The sequence below is a fragment of the Mirounga leonina genome, unplaced genomic scaffold (assembly GCF_011800145.1).
Source record: "Mirounga leonina isolate KUSES-001 unplaced genomic scaffold, KU_Mleo_1.0 Mir_165, whole genome shotgun sequence".
NCBI classification, from domain to species: domain Eukaryota; kingdom Metazoa; phylum Chordata; class Mammalia; order Carnivora; family Phocidae; genus Mirounga; species Mirounga leonina.
In genome coordinates this window covers 24,184,542-24,202,373 of record NW_023270415.1, presented here as the reverse complement: position 1 = coordinate 24,202,373, position 17,832 = coordinate 24,184,542, and the positions used below count along the sequence as shown (strand labels likewise).

General features: G+C 35.8%; 1 protein-coding gene across 1 annotated transcript in view; it reads left to right on the top strand.

Annotated features, from left to right (window-relative positions):
• The window catches only part of UBE2W (ubiquitin conjugating enzyme E2 W), a 74,553-nt gene that overhangs the window by 42,323 nt on the left and 14,398 nt on the right, over positions 1–17,832 (top strand). The window contains exons 3-4 of the mRNA XM_035011358.1: positions 4,393–4,495; positions 14,099–14,254. Coding sequence (XP_034867249.1) covers positions 4,393–4,495; positions 14,099–14,254 — 259 coding nt within the window. The remainder of the gene's footprint in view (positions 1–4,392; positions 4,496–14,098; positions 14,255–17,832) is intronic.

Genomic DNA, 17,832 nt, shown 5'->3' with positions numbered 1-17,832 from the left:
CTCTTTCAACCTTTTCTTTTTTTGGTGGTGGGGGAACCATATAATACAATGATTTATAAAAAGTTAAAGGGGGGCGCCTGGGTGGCTCAGTCGTTAAGTGTCTGCCTTCGGCTCAGGTCATGATTTCAGGTCCTGGGATCGAGCCCCGCATCGGGCTCCCTGCTCCGCGGGAAGCCTGCTTCTCCCTCTCCCACTCCCCCTGCTTGTGTTCCCTCTCTCGCTGTGTCTCTCTCTGTCAAATAAATAAATAAAATCTTTAAAAAAAAAAAAAAGTTAAAGGAGTGTTTTACATTTGTACAAATGGAAACATTTGTATAGATTTTCAAGCAGTTATACCACAAATTGTTTAACTACCAAAACAGCATTATCTTTGTTGCAGAATAAACCTGTCATTTTTAGAGATGTATGTCAGGCAATTTTTCTTTTAAAATAATTTATTGTAAATGAATCACAAACATTTTATTATCTTTGTCTTCCAGGATATAAAACTAGTTTTATAAAAATTAGATCTTAAAAGATAATGTTTAAGTGGGATGAGAATGATAATAAAAAAAACATTAAGCTTTCTGGAGGACAGTTTGGTAGCATGTATTAAGACCTTTAAAAATAAGAGTATCATATCCTTTGAACTAATAAATAAACCCCTGTGCTGACCTAAGGAGGGAACAGAGACAGAGAAAGATTAACCCAAGGGTGCCTTGTTGGCTTATTCAGTAGAACATACAACTCTTGATCTTGGGGTTGTGAGTTTAAGCCCCATGTTGGTGGACATAGAGTTTACCTTAAAAAAAAAAAAAAAAGATTAACTTAGAACTAACTATACTCATTTCAACAGTACTATTTCTAGAGACAGTTTGGAAACAATTTAAATATAGGTAGGGGTGCCTGGGTGGCTCAGTTGTTAAGCATCTGCCTTTGGTTCAGGTCATGATCCCAGGGTCCTGGGATTAAGCCCCGCATCACGCTCCCTGCTCCACTGGAAGTCTGCTTCTCCCTCTCCCACTCCCCTTGCTTGTGTTCCCTCTCTTGCTGTGTCTCTCTCTGTCAAATAAATAAAATCTTTAAAAATATATATGTATATGAATATCAGTAACACGGAAATGGTTTCTCAAAGTTAGACCGTGGAATGGTATCCCCTGAGTTATAGCCTGTAGTCAGCATGAAATGCAGAAATTTTGTATAGACATAATCCCTTTGAAAATCCTTTAGAGAGGCTATATTGGTGTGTATCCTGCCATAACATATCATAATATATCCAAGAGAGCTAGTTTTTCCTTTGGAGGGGAATAGTTGGCTGTTTCTTTGATTAGGAACTATGAATGCATGAAAAATAACTGTTTAAACATTAGAATCCTAGAACAATAGCTACTTACTAGAAGTTAAGAACTGAGACTTCTCCCATTTCATTCATCCTCAGGGACATGTGCCCTTAATTGGACTCATAAACACTGAGGATTTGTTTTTTGTTTGTTTTGTTATTTTTAATTAATTTATTATTTTTTTAGAGCAAGTGAGCGGGGGTGGTGAGGGTGGGCAGAGGGAGGGAGAGAGTCTTAAGCAGACTCCATGCCCAGCAGGGAGCCCGACATGGGACCTGATCTTATGACTCTGAGATCATGACATGAGCTGAAATCAAGAGTAGGACCCTTAACCAACTGAGCCACCCAGGCGTCCCATAAACACTGATAATTTGAATTTATGTAATTTAAGTGTACACATAATTTAACTGTTGGACATCAGTTCCATTGATAAAGAAGCTACAAAATGACTAGAATGAAATGTACCCAAAGTACTTCAACAGTGATTATATTGTGGTGATTTTTGTTTATTTTACTGTTCTAAATTTTCTATAGTGAACATATATTGTTTTTTTCAATTACCAAAAGGTATTTAAAATTATCCTGCAGTTTTGAAAATTATGCTGCCTTTGACCTGTCTCACCCAGGTGTTGGAAGGATTACTAAGATACTTGCTTAACTATTATTTAAAAGCTGTGTTTGGATAGATCACATGTAAATTTATGGTACGTTATGTCATAAAATTTTTATTTTATTTATTTATATATATTTTTTAGGTTTTTATTTATTTATTTGATAGAGACACAGTGAGAGAGGGAACACAAGCAGGGGGAGTGGGAGAGGGAGAAGCAGGCTTCCCTAGGAGCAGGGAGCCCAGTGTAGGGCTCGATCCTAGGACCCTGAGATCATGATCTGAGCTGAAGGCAGATGCTTAACTGACTGAGCCACCCAGGCATCCCTGTCCTTAAATTTTCCTTATAAAGAGAATGAAAGGGCACCAGGAGGGGTGCCTGGGTGGCTCAGTTGGTTAAACTGGACTCTTGGTATTTGGCTCAAGTCATGATCTCAGGGTCCTGAGATTGAGCCCCAAGTTAGGGCTGAGCCCAGAACCTGCTTCAGACCCTCCCTCTCCCTTCGCCTCTGGTCTTTCCCCTGCTCCCACTAGCACATGCTCTCGCACTCTCAAATCAATTAATCAAATCAAATCAAATCTTAAAGGGTACCAGGAAGTCCTCTGATTTTCCTTGGAATAATCACTTTGCATAGTGGATGTTAGGGATAAAAAGGGATTTTGATGACTAGGAAGGACCCAGTTTGTAAAGAGAATAGGTTTTTGTTTTTATTTATTTTTTTAAATGCAGCTTATGCATTATATTTAATTTACTATGTACTGGTGCTGATGTCAGGAAAGTACTACATGTTTTGCATACGTAATGCCATTTACCTTTGCAACACTGAGATGAGTATCCTTTTTTAATGAACTTTTAACTTTGTTTTAAATATATGTTTTACCTCTTTTTTAACTATTTCAATTATAAAACAGCTTACTCATGGCCACACAGCTAAGGGACAGACCTGTGTAATTTTACTGTAAAATATTGCCTCTTGGCTCTGTGGTCATATCTTTTATTACCATGTATGGTATTCATCATGCATTCTGAAAATGAATAGCTATGCTCTTAAAGGCCTGTATGTGTTAGCTGATTGCTTTCAGAGACTAGGCACATTTATTAGTTTATGTACTCCTCTAAGTCCATAGTATGTGGGGTGATGACTAGAACCTCAACTCCGTATTCTCAATATTATTTCCTTTTGTTTTCCTGTACTTAAATAAATTTTTATACCTAAAAAGTTTAAGATGAAAGGAATTGGCCAGCGCTTTAATTAGGATTCTTATGATTGGCCCACTTTTACTTCTCAGTGTGGCCCCATCATTTTTGCCACCATAATCCTTATTCTACTCCCCTTTTTAAATTTTTATTTATTTTTTAAAATTCATTTTATTTTTTAAGAGAGAAAACGAGTGCATGAGTGGCAGGGGGAGAGGGAGAGAGAATCTTAAGCAGGGCTTAAGATGCAGGCCTGAGCTGAAATAGAGTTGGATGCTTAACTGACTGAGCTACCCAGGCGCCCCAGTTTCCCCTTTTTAAAATTAATTAATTAATTAAATTTATTTTTAAGATTATTTAATATTTGATAGAGCATGAGCAGGGGGAGGGACAGAGGAAGAAACATATTCCCCCCTCCTCCCTTTTTTTAAAAAGAGCAAGAGATACGGGTGCCTGGCTGGCTCAGTCAGTAGAGCATGTGACTCTTGATCTCGGTATTGTGAGTTCAAGCCCTGTGTTGGGCGTAGAGCTTACTAATAAATAAGTGAGCAAGAGATAAATGTACAGATTATAAACATTTATAGTCATGATTATTTTATGTGGAAACCAAGTAAGCTTATAAAGAGGCCATAGAAATCTCTTCTGAGTTTTATTAAACAACTGAAACGTGAGAGACAAAGGAAAGGCAGTATAGAGCCTTGAATAGCCATCAGAGTAAGTGGACTGATGTTAGCTTAGCTTCTTTTTCCTGTTTAGTCTCTAGAATACTGATGAGAAGATGGGTCTAACAGCCACAATTCTCTAGTCGTCGTTGATACGTACTTCGACCATAGCTTCTAAAATGGTATCAGAAAGGCAGTTCATTAGTTTGATGTTACCTATAAAATCTTTTCAGTCATTGTGAAAATAGTATTTTAGAAAAATAAGGTAGCATAAATTGAGTAGCGAGAGTACAGGCTTTGGTGCCAGCACATGCCAGCACACTTGAGTTGGATTTTCATTTTGTGTTTTCAGACCTGGATTAAAATTTGGCTCTGTCATTTGCCAGTTGTCTGACTTTGATCTAGTTACTTAACCTTTGAGCATCAGAGAAGGGTGTTAATACCTACTCTTAAAATTGTTGGGAGGATGAAGTACCCTGTTGCACAGGAATGACTCTTATCCCAATGCCTGGTATACAGAAAGTCTTCAGTGTCCCCTTTTCTTTCTCATCCCAATTCTTCTTATATGAAGTTTTTTAATTTTTTTTTTTTTTCCTATTCTAGGTGGATTGTAGACATGGAAGGTGCACCAGGTACCTTATATGAAGGGGAAAAATTTCAGCTTCTATTTAAGTTTAGTAGTCGATATCCTTTTGACTCTCCTCAGGTAACTGCCTTGTTTTTTAAGATTTTATTGTATTTTTAGATTATAGCAAAATACTAAATTAGTGACTTTTGACTAAATACAAATTTATAAAGAAATCCATTGTAATTATGTGAATAGATTTGTTCCTTTATCTTATCTGAATATAATCAAGATCTTATGAACATTTTACTTTATTGAGATTAGAGCTTTGCTGCTCTTGTACTTTAAGAACTTAATATTATTTTTTATGAATGGATGTTAGCAGAAAAGGGGATGGAAATCTAACCCAGGCCCATGGGTTGTGGGAGAACTTAGCATTTTGGAATAACTGGAGGCACTTATTCCTAGATAAGATGATAGAATGATATTGTAAGGGGGCAAGTGCTTTGTTGAAAGGAACACTTCTTTGATTTTGCATTGACATGCTATCCTTGCAGTCTTTTAGTACTATAAAGATAGAATATACTACGAGATGTTAAATATCTAAACATAAGCTCCAAGTCTTATCATTGTAATCTGAGGCACAGTTATGTAATGGGTTAATACTCAGACAAGGGATAATGGTGGTAGAGGAACTTTTTTGAGAGCTCTTAACTGAGAGCTGTTTAACTGTGGTGAATGATTAATTTTTGGAAGTTAGAGGAAAGGAGACTCTAGGATGACTTCCAGATTTCTGACTTGGTGAGATGGGTAAATGAGTCACTAGTGGCAAAATGATAAGACTTAATGCCAGCTCTGTGTAGTACTGCTAGATAATGAGGCTCTGCATCTCAAATACCTAAAACTTTGAAGTGCTGAAATATGTTATTTTTGAGGAAAATCATATTCCATTGCCACTTTAAATAGAATATACCAAACAGTGTAGGAGTATAGATGGAAGTCAGTTACTGTATTGTGCTATAAGTACAAGAAATCTTTGTTTTTAATAAAGGCACAGAATTAAATGGAAATGGACTCCTTGAGTTCTGCAGTTTTTGTGTGAGCAGAAAATAAGATTAAGAAACTCATTTTTATCATTTTCATAAAAATAAAGCTAAGGGTTATGTATTGTCATGACCTCTAGACCTCTGTAAGCATGTGTAGACTATGATAAACCAAAGCAAGCATCTTCCTTCTCTCTAGAAAATGATCTTCATGTTTTATAGCCTTTTGACTTATCAGCATCATTTTAGATTGTTAATCCTTGAAGGCAGTGGTATCTCCTTGTCACCTTCAACCTGTTCTTCACTTTAAATAAGTTTGTTGAAGGTATATGAAGAAAGAATGTGACTCACCAACTCTAAACTGTTGATTAGGAGGATATTGGAGAAGGCTTACTCCAGGAGCCCACAGATTTTTCATCAGAGGAAAATAGTATCTCTATAAACATGAACCAAGTCAAAATGTCCTCTAAATTCTCTCCTTAGTATTTAAATCTAAATCAAATGTCAAACTCTGAAGCAACATTTGAATTTTATCTTGAATATTTCTGTAAGAGCGTTTGTAATGGATTCTGTCATATCTCAAATTCTTTTTTTCTCCTTCCCTGTTTTGACTTCTTCCCGCTCTTCTGATTCTTCTGATTTTGGTGTTCTCAGGGTTCTTTATTCAGCACCCCCTCATTCTCACTCTTTTCTCTAACATCTTCAATCATCTTAAGCAGCTAACTCCCAGACCTACAGTTCTGTATACAACCTCTTCTTTCTGAGGTTTAATTTCACACCCTTGTTGGATATCGCTACTTGAATACCTCCAGATGTCTCAAATGAACTCCCATCTTTTCCAGTAACAAAATAAGGAAAAAAAAATTTTTTTCTTGGGTTATTATCCACCTATCTGCTTGCATTGAAATTCTTCCCTTTCCCTCACTGTTAAATGCAGCTTTTCACGTCCTTTTGCAGTGCTTAAGTCAGTCCACTCTTATCCTACTGTCAGTGCTGTAGTCCAAGTTTCTATCTTTCATGTGGACTAATACATAATAGCCTCTAGTTCTTTCCACTCCTAGCCATCCATTCACAGTGCTATTAGATTTCTTTGAAGGTGCAGTTACCTCATTGATTTGCACAGATACACAGTGCCACCACCACCACCACCACAACTATCACTACCTCCCTAAAACCTCTAATGCTTCCTTATTTTCTGCAGAGTCACGTCTAAAAACTCTTTAGCTTCTCATGTAAGTCCAAACTTAACCATTTCAGCCACATATTACCTCCATGCCTTCTGCTGTGTAGTAATATTTGTATCATACTTTCTGATGTAACTTCCATTCTGATTTTATCTTGTAACAGCTCTAATGAAGTGGTTAGGGAAGATGGATTCATCCTCATAAGTGAAGAAATTGAAGCTTTAGAAGTAAAGTGTCTTGTTCGTGGTTTAAAAGTTAGCTAATAGGATAGTCCACAGACTCAAACTCAAGTTACACCTTTCCATACTGTCAATTAGGTGTGAGTACCAGAATGGGGAAGATGCTTATTTATCCAGCCAGTATTGTTGTTCTCTCTAAAAGTGAAAGATAATACGTAGAATGATAACTTTGAAAGCTCTGGGGCAGTCTTTTGGAAGAGATTTTGTATCACTTTTTAACATCATTCTCATGTCACAGTTGTATATTCTAGTATCCATGATTGAGAAAATAACAGAGGTGCTCTAAGTCTACTAATACTTTATAATTATTTTTAAATTTTTATTAATCACAGCATCTATTTGATTATAAAATAATGATAATGGTTTAGCAATCAGTTGCTTGATGTGCATACAGATTTTGGATTTTTCCAATAACTGGAACTTTCCAGAGGTCCATTGCTCTGGGGAAGTGATTAGAACCACTCAAGGGCAGTAAAATTCCTCATTCACCAAAGATTTTATTTGATGAGACCCAACAGCATTTACACTTATTAGAAAATTAGTCTTTGATTTCCCTATGCAATAAGCAGTATTAAGTTTATCACTACTTACAAGAGTAGAATTTGGGGAAATAACCCTAAAATAAACTAGTCTCATTGTGAACTTACTACTTCTGTATCAGTAAGTTAGATCTGTAAGACCATAATAAACTTTATAGTTTGCTGGGTTTTCTTTTCCCTACTAATTATAATTAATTTCTCATGTATCTCACTTTACAGTGAAAAAGCTGCCTATCTAAAAGAAGGTGTTTGGCCCAGGCATTTGCTTTAAAAGAAAGGACAATAATGACAGCAAAACCTTTTAATATTGGGAGCAGAGATGAGGCACTTTTCCATCACTGTTTTCTACTAATGTGCACTTACCATCAGCCATACAGAAAATAAAATATCTTTCTGTATTATATTCTGTTTTCCTGTGAAAGGATACAGGTAAATGATTGGCTGATTTAATGTGTAGTAGACCTGAATTATGTGCCAAATATTGTGCTCTGTACTTTAGAAACAAAAGAGTACAGAAATTAAAAGGTGTTGGGCCTGCCTTTAATAATTGGTTTAGTATTTGGATAGGCAGATGTGGATGCATTCATTCTGTAAGTATTTATCTAGTATGTGTCATAGAACAGACCCTGTACTAGGTGTTGGCAGTAATAGTGAAGAAGACCAAATAAAAAACCTCCTTAGGTGGAGTTTGCATTCTTGTAGAAAGAGACAATAAACAGTAAGCAAAAACATACAGTATGGAAGATGGTGGAAAAAGTAGAAAGGGGGATTGAGGATGTTGCAACATTGGATAGAGCAATCAGGGAAGATTTCACTGAGAAGGTGACCTTGGAGCAGATACCTGAAAGAGGTGAGTGAGTAAGCCATATGAAGTATGGAAAGAGCGGGTGAAGAAAAAATGCAAAGGCTGTGAACCTGGAGCACATGTGGCAGGTCCCTAGAGTGGTATACAAATGAGGGGAAGCCAAGGGCATAGGTCTGAGAAGTAATTTGGGCTGGAGGATCTGTCATGGATTGTATAGCCCATTGTAAGAGTTTTGGTTTTTACTCAGAATGAGATGAAAAACCTTTGAATAGTTTGAGCAAAGGAATGACATAATCCTACTAAAATTAAAAGGAAAAATTTGGCTGTTGTGTAGCACATTGACTGTTGGGTGTACAAGGGTACAGGGAGACCAGACAACTCCTGTAGTAATCCAGGTGAGAGGTGAAAGCTAGTAGTGGAGGTTGTGGAAGATGGCCATATTTTGGACTTATTTTATTTTATTATTATTTTTTTAAAGATATAGTCATTTGAGAGAGAAAGAGAGCTCAAGTGGGTGTAAGGGGCAGAGAGAGCAAGTCCTCAAGCAGACTCCCCACTGAGCAGGGATCCCAGGACCCTGAGATCATGACTTGAGTCAAAAGCAAGAGTTGGTCGCTTAACCAGCTGAGCCATCCAGGTGCCCCTGGACCTATTTTAAAGGTTGAGCCAACAGGATTTGCTAATGAATTGATAAATATGAACGAGAGAAAGGAGTCAGGGAAGACTCCACAACTTTTGGCCTGTGCAACTGGATGCACCATAAGTTGAAGTATGAATTGTATGCTTTGGGAGCAAAAGAAAAAGCAATGACTGGTTTAGAATAGAATGAGGGGGCAAAGAGAAACCTGTTTGTACTGGGACTTAGAGCAGAAGAAGAGTTTATGTCACAAGTGGAGCAAATCATGAAAAGACATGGTTTTTTCTGAGATTTATGAGCAAATGTAGTTTTATGTATCGATAAATGGAGGGCTATAGCAGGAGATGAAAAAGGAAGGATGTTTTGGGGCTTATCCAAGAAGAGTCTTGCAATATAAAGGATTTGGAGATTTATCTCAAAGGAATTGGGAGGTAATAGTCACCTCTCCTTCCAAACTGTGAAGTCTTCAAGTTTAGTGTCTTTACCATTTTTGCTTCTTTTCCTTTCTCCTTCCTCCCTCACATTAGCAGCTCTTCCCTTCCAGATATCTTTGACCTTAAACTTAACCCCTTCCTCTGTCAAAACATCCCATTTGAATGCAGTAAAATTAAAACACATTATCTTGTAAATATCCTGGTTATACTTTGTTTTTAAGCTTTTCAACTCTAATTTTTGTTGAAGAAATTTCAGGCATTTTAGAAATAGGTGGGGAAGTATTTTTTTAGGGGAAAGAGGATACTGTACTTAGTTGTGAAACCATATCCGTGCTAAAAGTGGTGATGAAAATATACTTACCTTGATTATAAAGCTTTAGAAACACTGGGGCAAAAGAGTAGTTGCTTTCTCCTCATTCTTATTCCCCTACCTATTCATGGCACCTTAACCCAGACCCTTTGGTTCTGTTGCTCAGCACTCCTTCATTGCCGAGATCCAGAACCTATTTTCATAGTGTTCTCATCCTTTTATTTGTTGTGTCATTTTCCTTGCTCTTTCATGTGATGGTGGTTAAGCTTTCCAAAGTCTTAAGTAACCATTTTTATTGCCTTAAATTGTCTAGCATCTAGGACACCTGACGAGGAGAAAGGGAACAGTGAACCCTGTTCGTTGAAGCCTTGGGGGTAAAGCAGAGGGAAGATAAAGAAGACTGATAGGCTAGAAGAACACAGCTTACAAAGGAGAGAGAATGGTTTACCATCCAGGGGAACCCAAATTTAGTTTCATTGTATCCAGGAATTTTGACTTTGTAATACTTGTACAATTGCATGGTAAGGGTAATTATGGAAGACCAGAAAAACTATTAATATTGATGCTACTAATACATATTAAGTGAGTGAAAGGGGAGAATTTAATTAAAAACTACGCTAAAACTCCAGCCCCCAGTTACTTTTGTCAAATATTTACCATTTATGCTAGATTGTCTATGTCATATACTATTAATAATTAGATACCTGATTACAACAAATTCTGCTTGTATGTTCAGTTTCTGTAGTTGCCCATTAAGCATTGTCATCTACTTATAATTTTAATAAGAGAAAGCATTCCCTTATATTGTCCCTGAAGAAATCTTGGTATCCATGTTATATATTGGCTTTTATATTTTATAGCTTGTTTCGTACTGCTTATTCTTGTAATACGTGTTTTGACCTAGTTTGATGCTATATTAGGTGTCTCACTTTCTAATTAGTTGCAGAACATTAGTCTGAACATAGTAGCATGCCTTCCTTGTGGTCAGATCTCAGTATTGTGGGATCATTCAGTATTGAGCTTGATTGGAAATCCTTATGTACTCATAAATATAAATTTCATATTAGAAACAGTTACCTAAGCTCCATCCTCTATTTTGTCATTATTGGTGGCTTTCATTCTCAGATTAGTAGTTTTATGAGAGACACTACATTTGGTACCAAAAGTTACCCAGAGGTTGACTTGCTTAAAACTTCAGGTTGGATGTGGGATATGCTTGCTTAACTCCAAAATTATGATACTGAGCCTAGTTTTCTTAGATCGCACCTGCTCTTTAAAATATGCCATATTGAGGGGCGCCTGGGTGGCTCAGTTGGTTAAACGACTGCCTTCGGCTCAGGTCATGATCCTGGAGTCCCAGGATCGAGTCCCGCATCAGGCTCCCCGCTCAGTGGGGAGCCTGCTTCCCCCTCTGACCCTACCCCCTCTCATGCTCTCTGTCTCTCATTCTCTCTCTCAAATAAATAAATAAAATCTTAAAAAATAAAATAAAATAAATAAAATAAAATAAAATATGCCATACTGATAGGGAGATGTTTGGAAATTTAGATCCATCTGAGTACTGCTTCTAATGCAGACTCTGAACTTCAGGTGTGATTCACATGCATTAGATCTAAGATCCTTTTTTAAAATTGTGGCTTTTTTTCGTAAAACAGTTTATTCTTTAAAATCTGTAGTTCCATTTTATTGTTTGGTTTATGAATATGCAGTTCTCTGGTTAACTGTTTATATGACTAAGTTTGAATTTGAATAAATTACTTTAAAAATAAATATTTTAAAATAAAGAAATTAGCAAAGTTCTTATTTATTCCCTTTGGTTTCAAATTCATCATATTCAGTTGTCTTGTTAAATCTGAGTTTTATCGGCTACTTGGGATTCCCCCAAAAAAGTTTTTTAATTCTGAAAACAGGTAATCATCTCTTAAGCTTTCAGACCCTGCTTGGCTGCATTAAAATAACTGAAATGTCCATTTCCTCCTTTGGATTGTACCATGTGTTAAATAAATGAGGATGGTTAAGAGCATGATCTTGAAGAAGTTCAGCCTTGGTTACTTCCCCCATCACATGCAAAGAACCAGAATTGCAGAGTTTACATCAAAACTGTCTGTGGAAACTGCTTACCAGCCTTTTTACATGAATAAATTGTTGAAAAAAGTTTTTTCTTTTATTTCAGGAATTCATCTCTGGCATGTAAACTCAGCCTTTCCATGTTTAGACAAACTTCTAAAATTCTGTATCTGGCAGGTTAGGCCCTAGGGGTTACCTATAATATGTGCAGATAATTGGGCCCTCTGTTTGGTTGCTGAAAGTTTCAGGCTGGCTGTATTTGCCCTGCATGCAGCATGTTTAAAAGCCCCAGCTTTTTTTTTTTTTTTGCTTTGCTTTGCTTTCTTTAAGATTTACAGAGATCTGATTTCTTTTTATTTCAGTCCCCTCAGCCTTCAAAGCTGTTTCTGTCTCGATTTCTGGCTCTCTTCGGTGCTTATCAGTGTCTGCTGCTCCTGCTGGAGGTGGCCTCTTCTGCTTTCCATCCCTTTTCCTCTCGTCTGGTTTCCTTTTGCTTCGTGGTGACTTCTTGGCTCTCAGGCCAAGTGATTTAGTTCATAATCCGTTCTCTCAAGAGCACTATTGCTTTCCTTCTGCTTTGTGAATTGGCTAGTCAGAGCATGTTGTGATAACCTTTGTATTTTGCTGTCTGTGTATTTTCCTTGATGGTTGCTGATGCATTGATTAATTTTTGCCAAAGAAGGTAACTTGGCAGTTCTTCCTTTTTTGGCACTTTCAGAGCACTATTCTGTGTGACTTTTTAAAAAGGAGACCTTACTGGAAAAGAAATATCCTTTAAAAAATATTTGTGGCCAGGGGATAAGGTCTTGGGCATTGTTTGTATTCTTAAGGAAAATATCCTACTGGTCAAATGGGATTTTGTGGCAGAGTGAATACCCCAAAGCAGATGCATGTTCTGCAAGATTTGTAAACTCCCACTCTAGACATCTATAACACATTGTGGGAATATCAAATGTATAGAATAAACTACATGTTTATAAAAAATAAAATTTACAATAATTGTGGATAGACTCAAAAGTACAGAGCTGCGAGACCATTTAAGCAGTCAGTTCCTTTTGCAGAGCAGCCCTTTTTTAGCAAAAAGTGATGAAAAGGATACGAGCACTGATAGATAAAATTGAGATAAATGATAGGCTTCTGTGCTAAAGTAGGGGATTGGGTTCTGCAATCAGGAAGGGCACATAACGTGATATCCCTTATTTTGAGACTTATTTTAGTTTTAAGCTTTATTTTAGCTCTTTCTAGTGGGACTGGAGGGTGCATGACCAAAATTTAAAGAAACAAAAAATATGCAAGTGTGTAAAGTCATTCCTTTGAGGAAAAAAGTTCCTTTTGTCTTCTTGTATTAGCTTCAGCCAAGGAAACAAGTTCCATATGTTAGTAGTATATTTGAAATATTAGAGGACTAATAAGCAGACGCTTAACGACTGAGCCACCCAGGCGCCCCTTGCATTTATATTTTAGCCAGATCTTCAGATGATGTTTTTTAAGGTTAGGAATTAGTAATTACTACTAAACAACAGAGTAAAAATGTTAGATCTTACTGCAGTATAAAATTCACATAAAGATTGGTGGATTAATTTTTATATCAAAATAAGTAATTTTTTATGAAGTAAAATATAAACATCCTTAAATATTAGACTTCTATGTCTTTGTCCTTTGCCCTACTTTGGGCTGTGCTTACAGATGGTTTGGGATGTGTGAATTCACTCTTCTGCCTGTTCAGATGCTTAGGGTAGATATGTTTAAGAAACACTACTGTTGGGATATTTAATGAATTATTAGGGCAAAGGAAGGAATAATAGTTTTATTATCTTTCAAAACAGTGCTGAGGCAAGGTGGAGAAAGGAAAAACTGTTAGAAGAATTGAGTAGAAGAAAAGGCAGAGAAAAACTTGACTCATTCAACTCATTTGTTTTTTTGTGTATAAGCACATAATTACTTGCTGATCAGTAAGTAGTTATTTGTACCCATGATAATGGACGAGCCAGTTTAGAGGAGATGGTATATATAACAGTTACTTCCTTTTGCACGTAGCACCTTAGGTGGTAGCATTGTTACAGGTGGAAGGGGGTGTTCCTGTCGCCTGTAATTCATGTTGTCTCAAAATTGAATACTTTTGTATTTGTATATGCAGAGAGCAATGAGTAGAATTTGAAAAAGCATTCTTGATATAGTTTTCTTTACTGGGCCAAAAATGCATGGTAATTTATAAATTTTTAAAGGGAATTTGTGAAAAATAGCTGAAATAAAAAACAGATGACCTGGATTTTTCCCCTGTATGTACCGTTTCCTACATGCTCATTCACACAGTGAAACCAGTACTTTGTGGATTGATAAGAATAAACAACAAGCAGTTGTTTATCTTGTTTCTGGCACTTATTTTGTTTTTAATTCATTTTTAAAATAATAAGTTCTGTGGAGAATATTTTATTTCTTGGTAATACAGAATATTTGAGTGTTAATGGAATTTTATTCTTTCTTAGGTCATGTTTACTGGTGAAAATATTCCCGTTCATCCTCATGTTTATAGCAATGGTCATATCTGTTTATCCATTCTAACAGAAGACTGGTCCCCAGCGCTCTCAGTCCAGTCAGTTTGTCTTAGCATTATTAGCATGCTTTCCAGCTGCAAAGAAAAGGTAGGACTTCTCAGAATTATTCCAGGTAATATCTCTTTTTTTAGTTTAGGTAGAAAAACTATTATAATACATAATTTATGTGAAGGAAGGATTTAATGCCTTTTATTAAGAAGTTATAGATAGTATGTTTAGTAATAGATTAGAAAATTATTTTGATAATCTTTCATTCAACATAGAAGTCAGACACTGTTTTATATTTCTTAAACAGAAAATTTCTGCAGATGTTCTTAAATAATCTGAATTTTATTTCTGTAACCATGCACAAGGCAAAAGTGTATAAGAAATTCTCATTTCTAGATTTCACAGTGGAAAGTCCCAAGAGCAAGTTTCATAGTTCCCTTCTCCCCTCTGCTGGCTCCCACCCTATCAGCCTCTTTTAGGGAGTTTCCCAGGAACCAGAGCTTTCCTATCATACTGATCATCATGATTAGGTTGAAAGAGGAAGGTTAGATTACCAGTAGAATTTTCAGGACTTTTACTGTAATTCTCCTTTTTAATCCACAGATTCTATGTCTGATGGAAAGGTGAAAATACCAGAAAGAAAAGTCACATGAGTTAAATTTAGGCTACCCTCTTAAAGTATCTAAATCCTGTGTGCATTTCTGGCCCTCTTGTCATTTCTGCCTGAGGGGCAGTGTGTAGCACAGTGTTCATGTATTTCTATATTTTAAAGCCTCTTCTCTTCATGAGGGTTTCCTTTTGTATTGGGTCTAAAGGAGAAACAACCTTACCTTACAGATTAGGGATCTGTGGGGTTATTATAGCAGTTTTTCCCCCCTGTTTTCTCGAAATTGAACTATCATTTTTACTATATTAGTATTTAGAGAACTTTAAATTAGTATTTAGGAACTTTAAGTAGTTCATATTTAAATGATAGGTTATCTAGACTCTGAAACACTCTAAGCCACTGTTTGCAAAGTGAGTTTCTTGAAATGTTAGTTTCATAAGAGGTTTCTTGGTGTTAGGTTTAAAAAAACAGGTTTTTTTGTTACAAAAAGCATGGGAAGTAATGGTTTAAATTGTATTTTTTTAATTATGGCATTAAGAGCATTAATATGCAATTTTATATACCATATAAGAAAGAAAAAACTTGTGTCAGTTAAACGATGACACCATTATTTAGAAGGCATGTATCCCCATTCAGGAATATTAAAATGTGCAGAAAAACGTACATCTTCGAATAGATGAAATAGGGTACACATGATCTAATTGTAGTATGACTTTTTAAGTTTCCTCTTTGCCTGTGGGCTTTTCTAGTTGCATTTTAAGGCTACACTTGAGCTTTTGTTAACCCCAAGGGCTTTGGAAACAAGTCTTACTCATTTATTGCTTCCATATTTTCTCTACCCCCACACTTCCACCCTCAGCACACACATAAATTTTAAATTTTTAGGTCTAGAGTAGAGTAGTTTGCGGTTACAAGGACTTCTGTGCCCTCATTAATGTTTAATGTCTTTAGAAAGGTGAAGTAGTAAGTATAGGATTTTAATAAGAAAAGTTGAGATAAACACCAGTGATGTGTGCACATAGCTCTTGCATGTGCCTTGTAATGATTAGCACTTTGTTTACATTTAATGTAATGATTTACAATAAATAAATAAATGTAATGATTTAATGTTAAAAACTAGAAAATGATTATATTCTCCATCTCCTTTATCCTTTTCTGATCCTCTCTATCCCCCTCACATTTCTGTTGTCTACTGCTAGTTTTTCCTTCATAGTTAGTATATGCCTAATTATTCCATTTAAATTATTGGTAAGCTATATTACATAATATGAACTAAATTATATTTAACCAAGATAATAATTTGGAAGTAATTCTGGCAGCATTAGTTCTGTGAAATGCGATCAAAATTCAGTAAAAGTTTATTAGGAACCTAGTAGATACTGTTTTTACTGTGCTAAGTACTAGGTTACAGAGATGAAGAGGAAACTTGCTTTGGCACTGAGGGGATCTAGCTCCAAATAAGCTTTTAAGAGTCTTCTAACTACTCACCAAAAACTCTTCTTTTAAAACAGGTGGATTTTATTCTCTGGTCAATGTGGTTCTATGAGTTTCACTTTAATATTTGACTTGAATACAAATTTTAATTTTTACTATACATTTGGGAACTTTGATTTAGTCATAATTCTTTCATTCCAATTTTCTTTTTCATGGTCAAGGATGGTTCCCTGAATTGAAGGCCTTTAAATCTATCATGTCAGTAGATTAAAGATAATTTCTGATATTGAGAGGTCTTTCAGTAATCTACCATTTATTCTTAGTGCCCTTATAATATAGATAGTCCAAACTTTCTAGCTTGTATTCAATTCCTAAAACAATTTTGGTAATCCATCTTTTTGTATAGTTACTTTATTTTCTAAGAACCAAATCTCCATGATCACTTAGTCAGTTTGGTTAGATTCTTCAGCAAATAGAATGAGTGTGTTTTTCCTCTTTTTTGAAGATTGGTTGGGTTTTTTTTTTTTTTTTTTTTTTAAGATTGGGTTCTAATCAATATACAGAGAAAATGAATTTATGAAATTATTTGTTGTAGTGGTAGCAATTTATTCCACATGAACACAGATTATGACTTTGCAGGACAAACAGCAACAGATTATCTATTCTTTGAAGTTGTCAGGCATCTAATTTCATGATGCTAATTTTTCAGATATTTTCTCAGACTTTATCAGCAGGGTAATCTTGGGGTAGTGGTTTAACAAATCTTACGCTATACTCTTCCCTTTTGTTAAGTTACTATTAATATTAACTTGTAAGGGCATTATTAGGCTCAACTAAGATCAGAGTTATGTACATGAGTTGTAGAAGTGCCAAGTGGACTGCCTGTTTCCCTACCTGCTGTCTAGGCAGTCCTACTACTCATTGCTTTTTGGTTGGACCTATCTACTAACTTATCTACTAACCTGCACTCAGTAGCTTTAATACAAATTTGACATGTTTCCAGATTTTTGTAGAGAGTCACTTACTTCTTGTGTCTGGTCAATATCCAACAGTTTTCAGGGAAGTTGCCTTCCAAAATCTGTCTTCAGTTTTGTTGGCATCACTATTTCCGCTGAAGCTCCCTTGCAGAGCTGCCATATGTTTCTAATATTGTGCTAGTCTGGGCATATATATGGTAGAAATGCCAATATAGCTTTTCTCCCTTTTTCCTCTTATATATTGTTTGGAAACTGAATCCTTCGGTCTGTCTTTGGTGATACTTACCTTACAGGAAAACAGTAATTGTGGAGTTTTATAAGTTGCTGTTAGTTTCTCAGACAAACCTAGTTAGATAGACTTTCTATTTTTTTTAGTTAGTTCACAAAAATAATTACAAATTATTTCTAGGGAGATAAAATAAATGAAACCAAAATTCCTTAAAACCTAATGCTGCCACTTTGGGTTAATAGTCATTCTCTGGTAATCCCACTGGAACCTAATCCAAATCACACATGCAAACCCCTAGTTTTATGTATGTATGTATGTATTTTTAATTCCCGTGTCAAGGGTCTACTTTTCCTGCAATATATTATTTCAGTTGTGCCACATGGGCATTTATATTGTTTTTAGACTCTTTGTAATAATTCTTCTAAAGCTT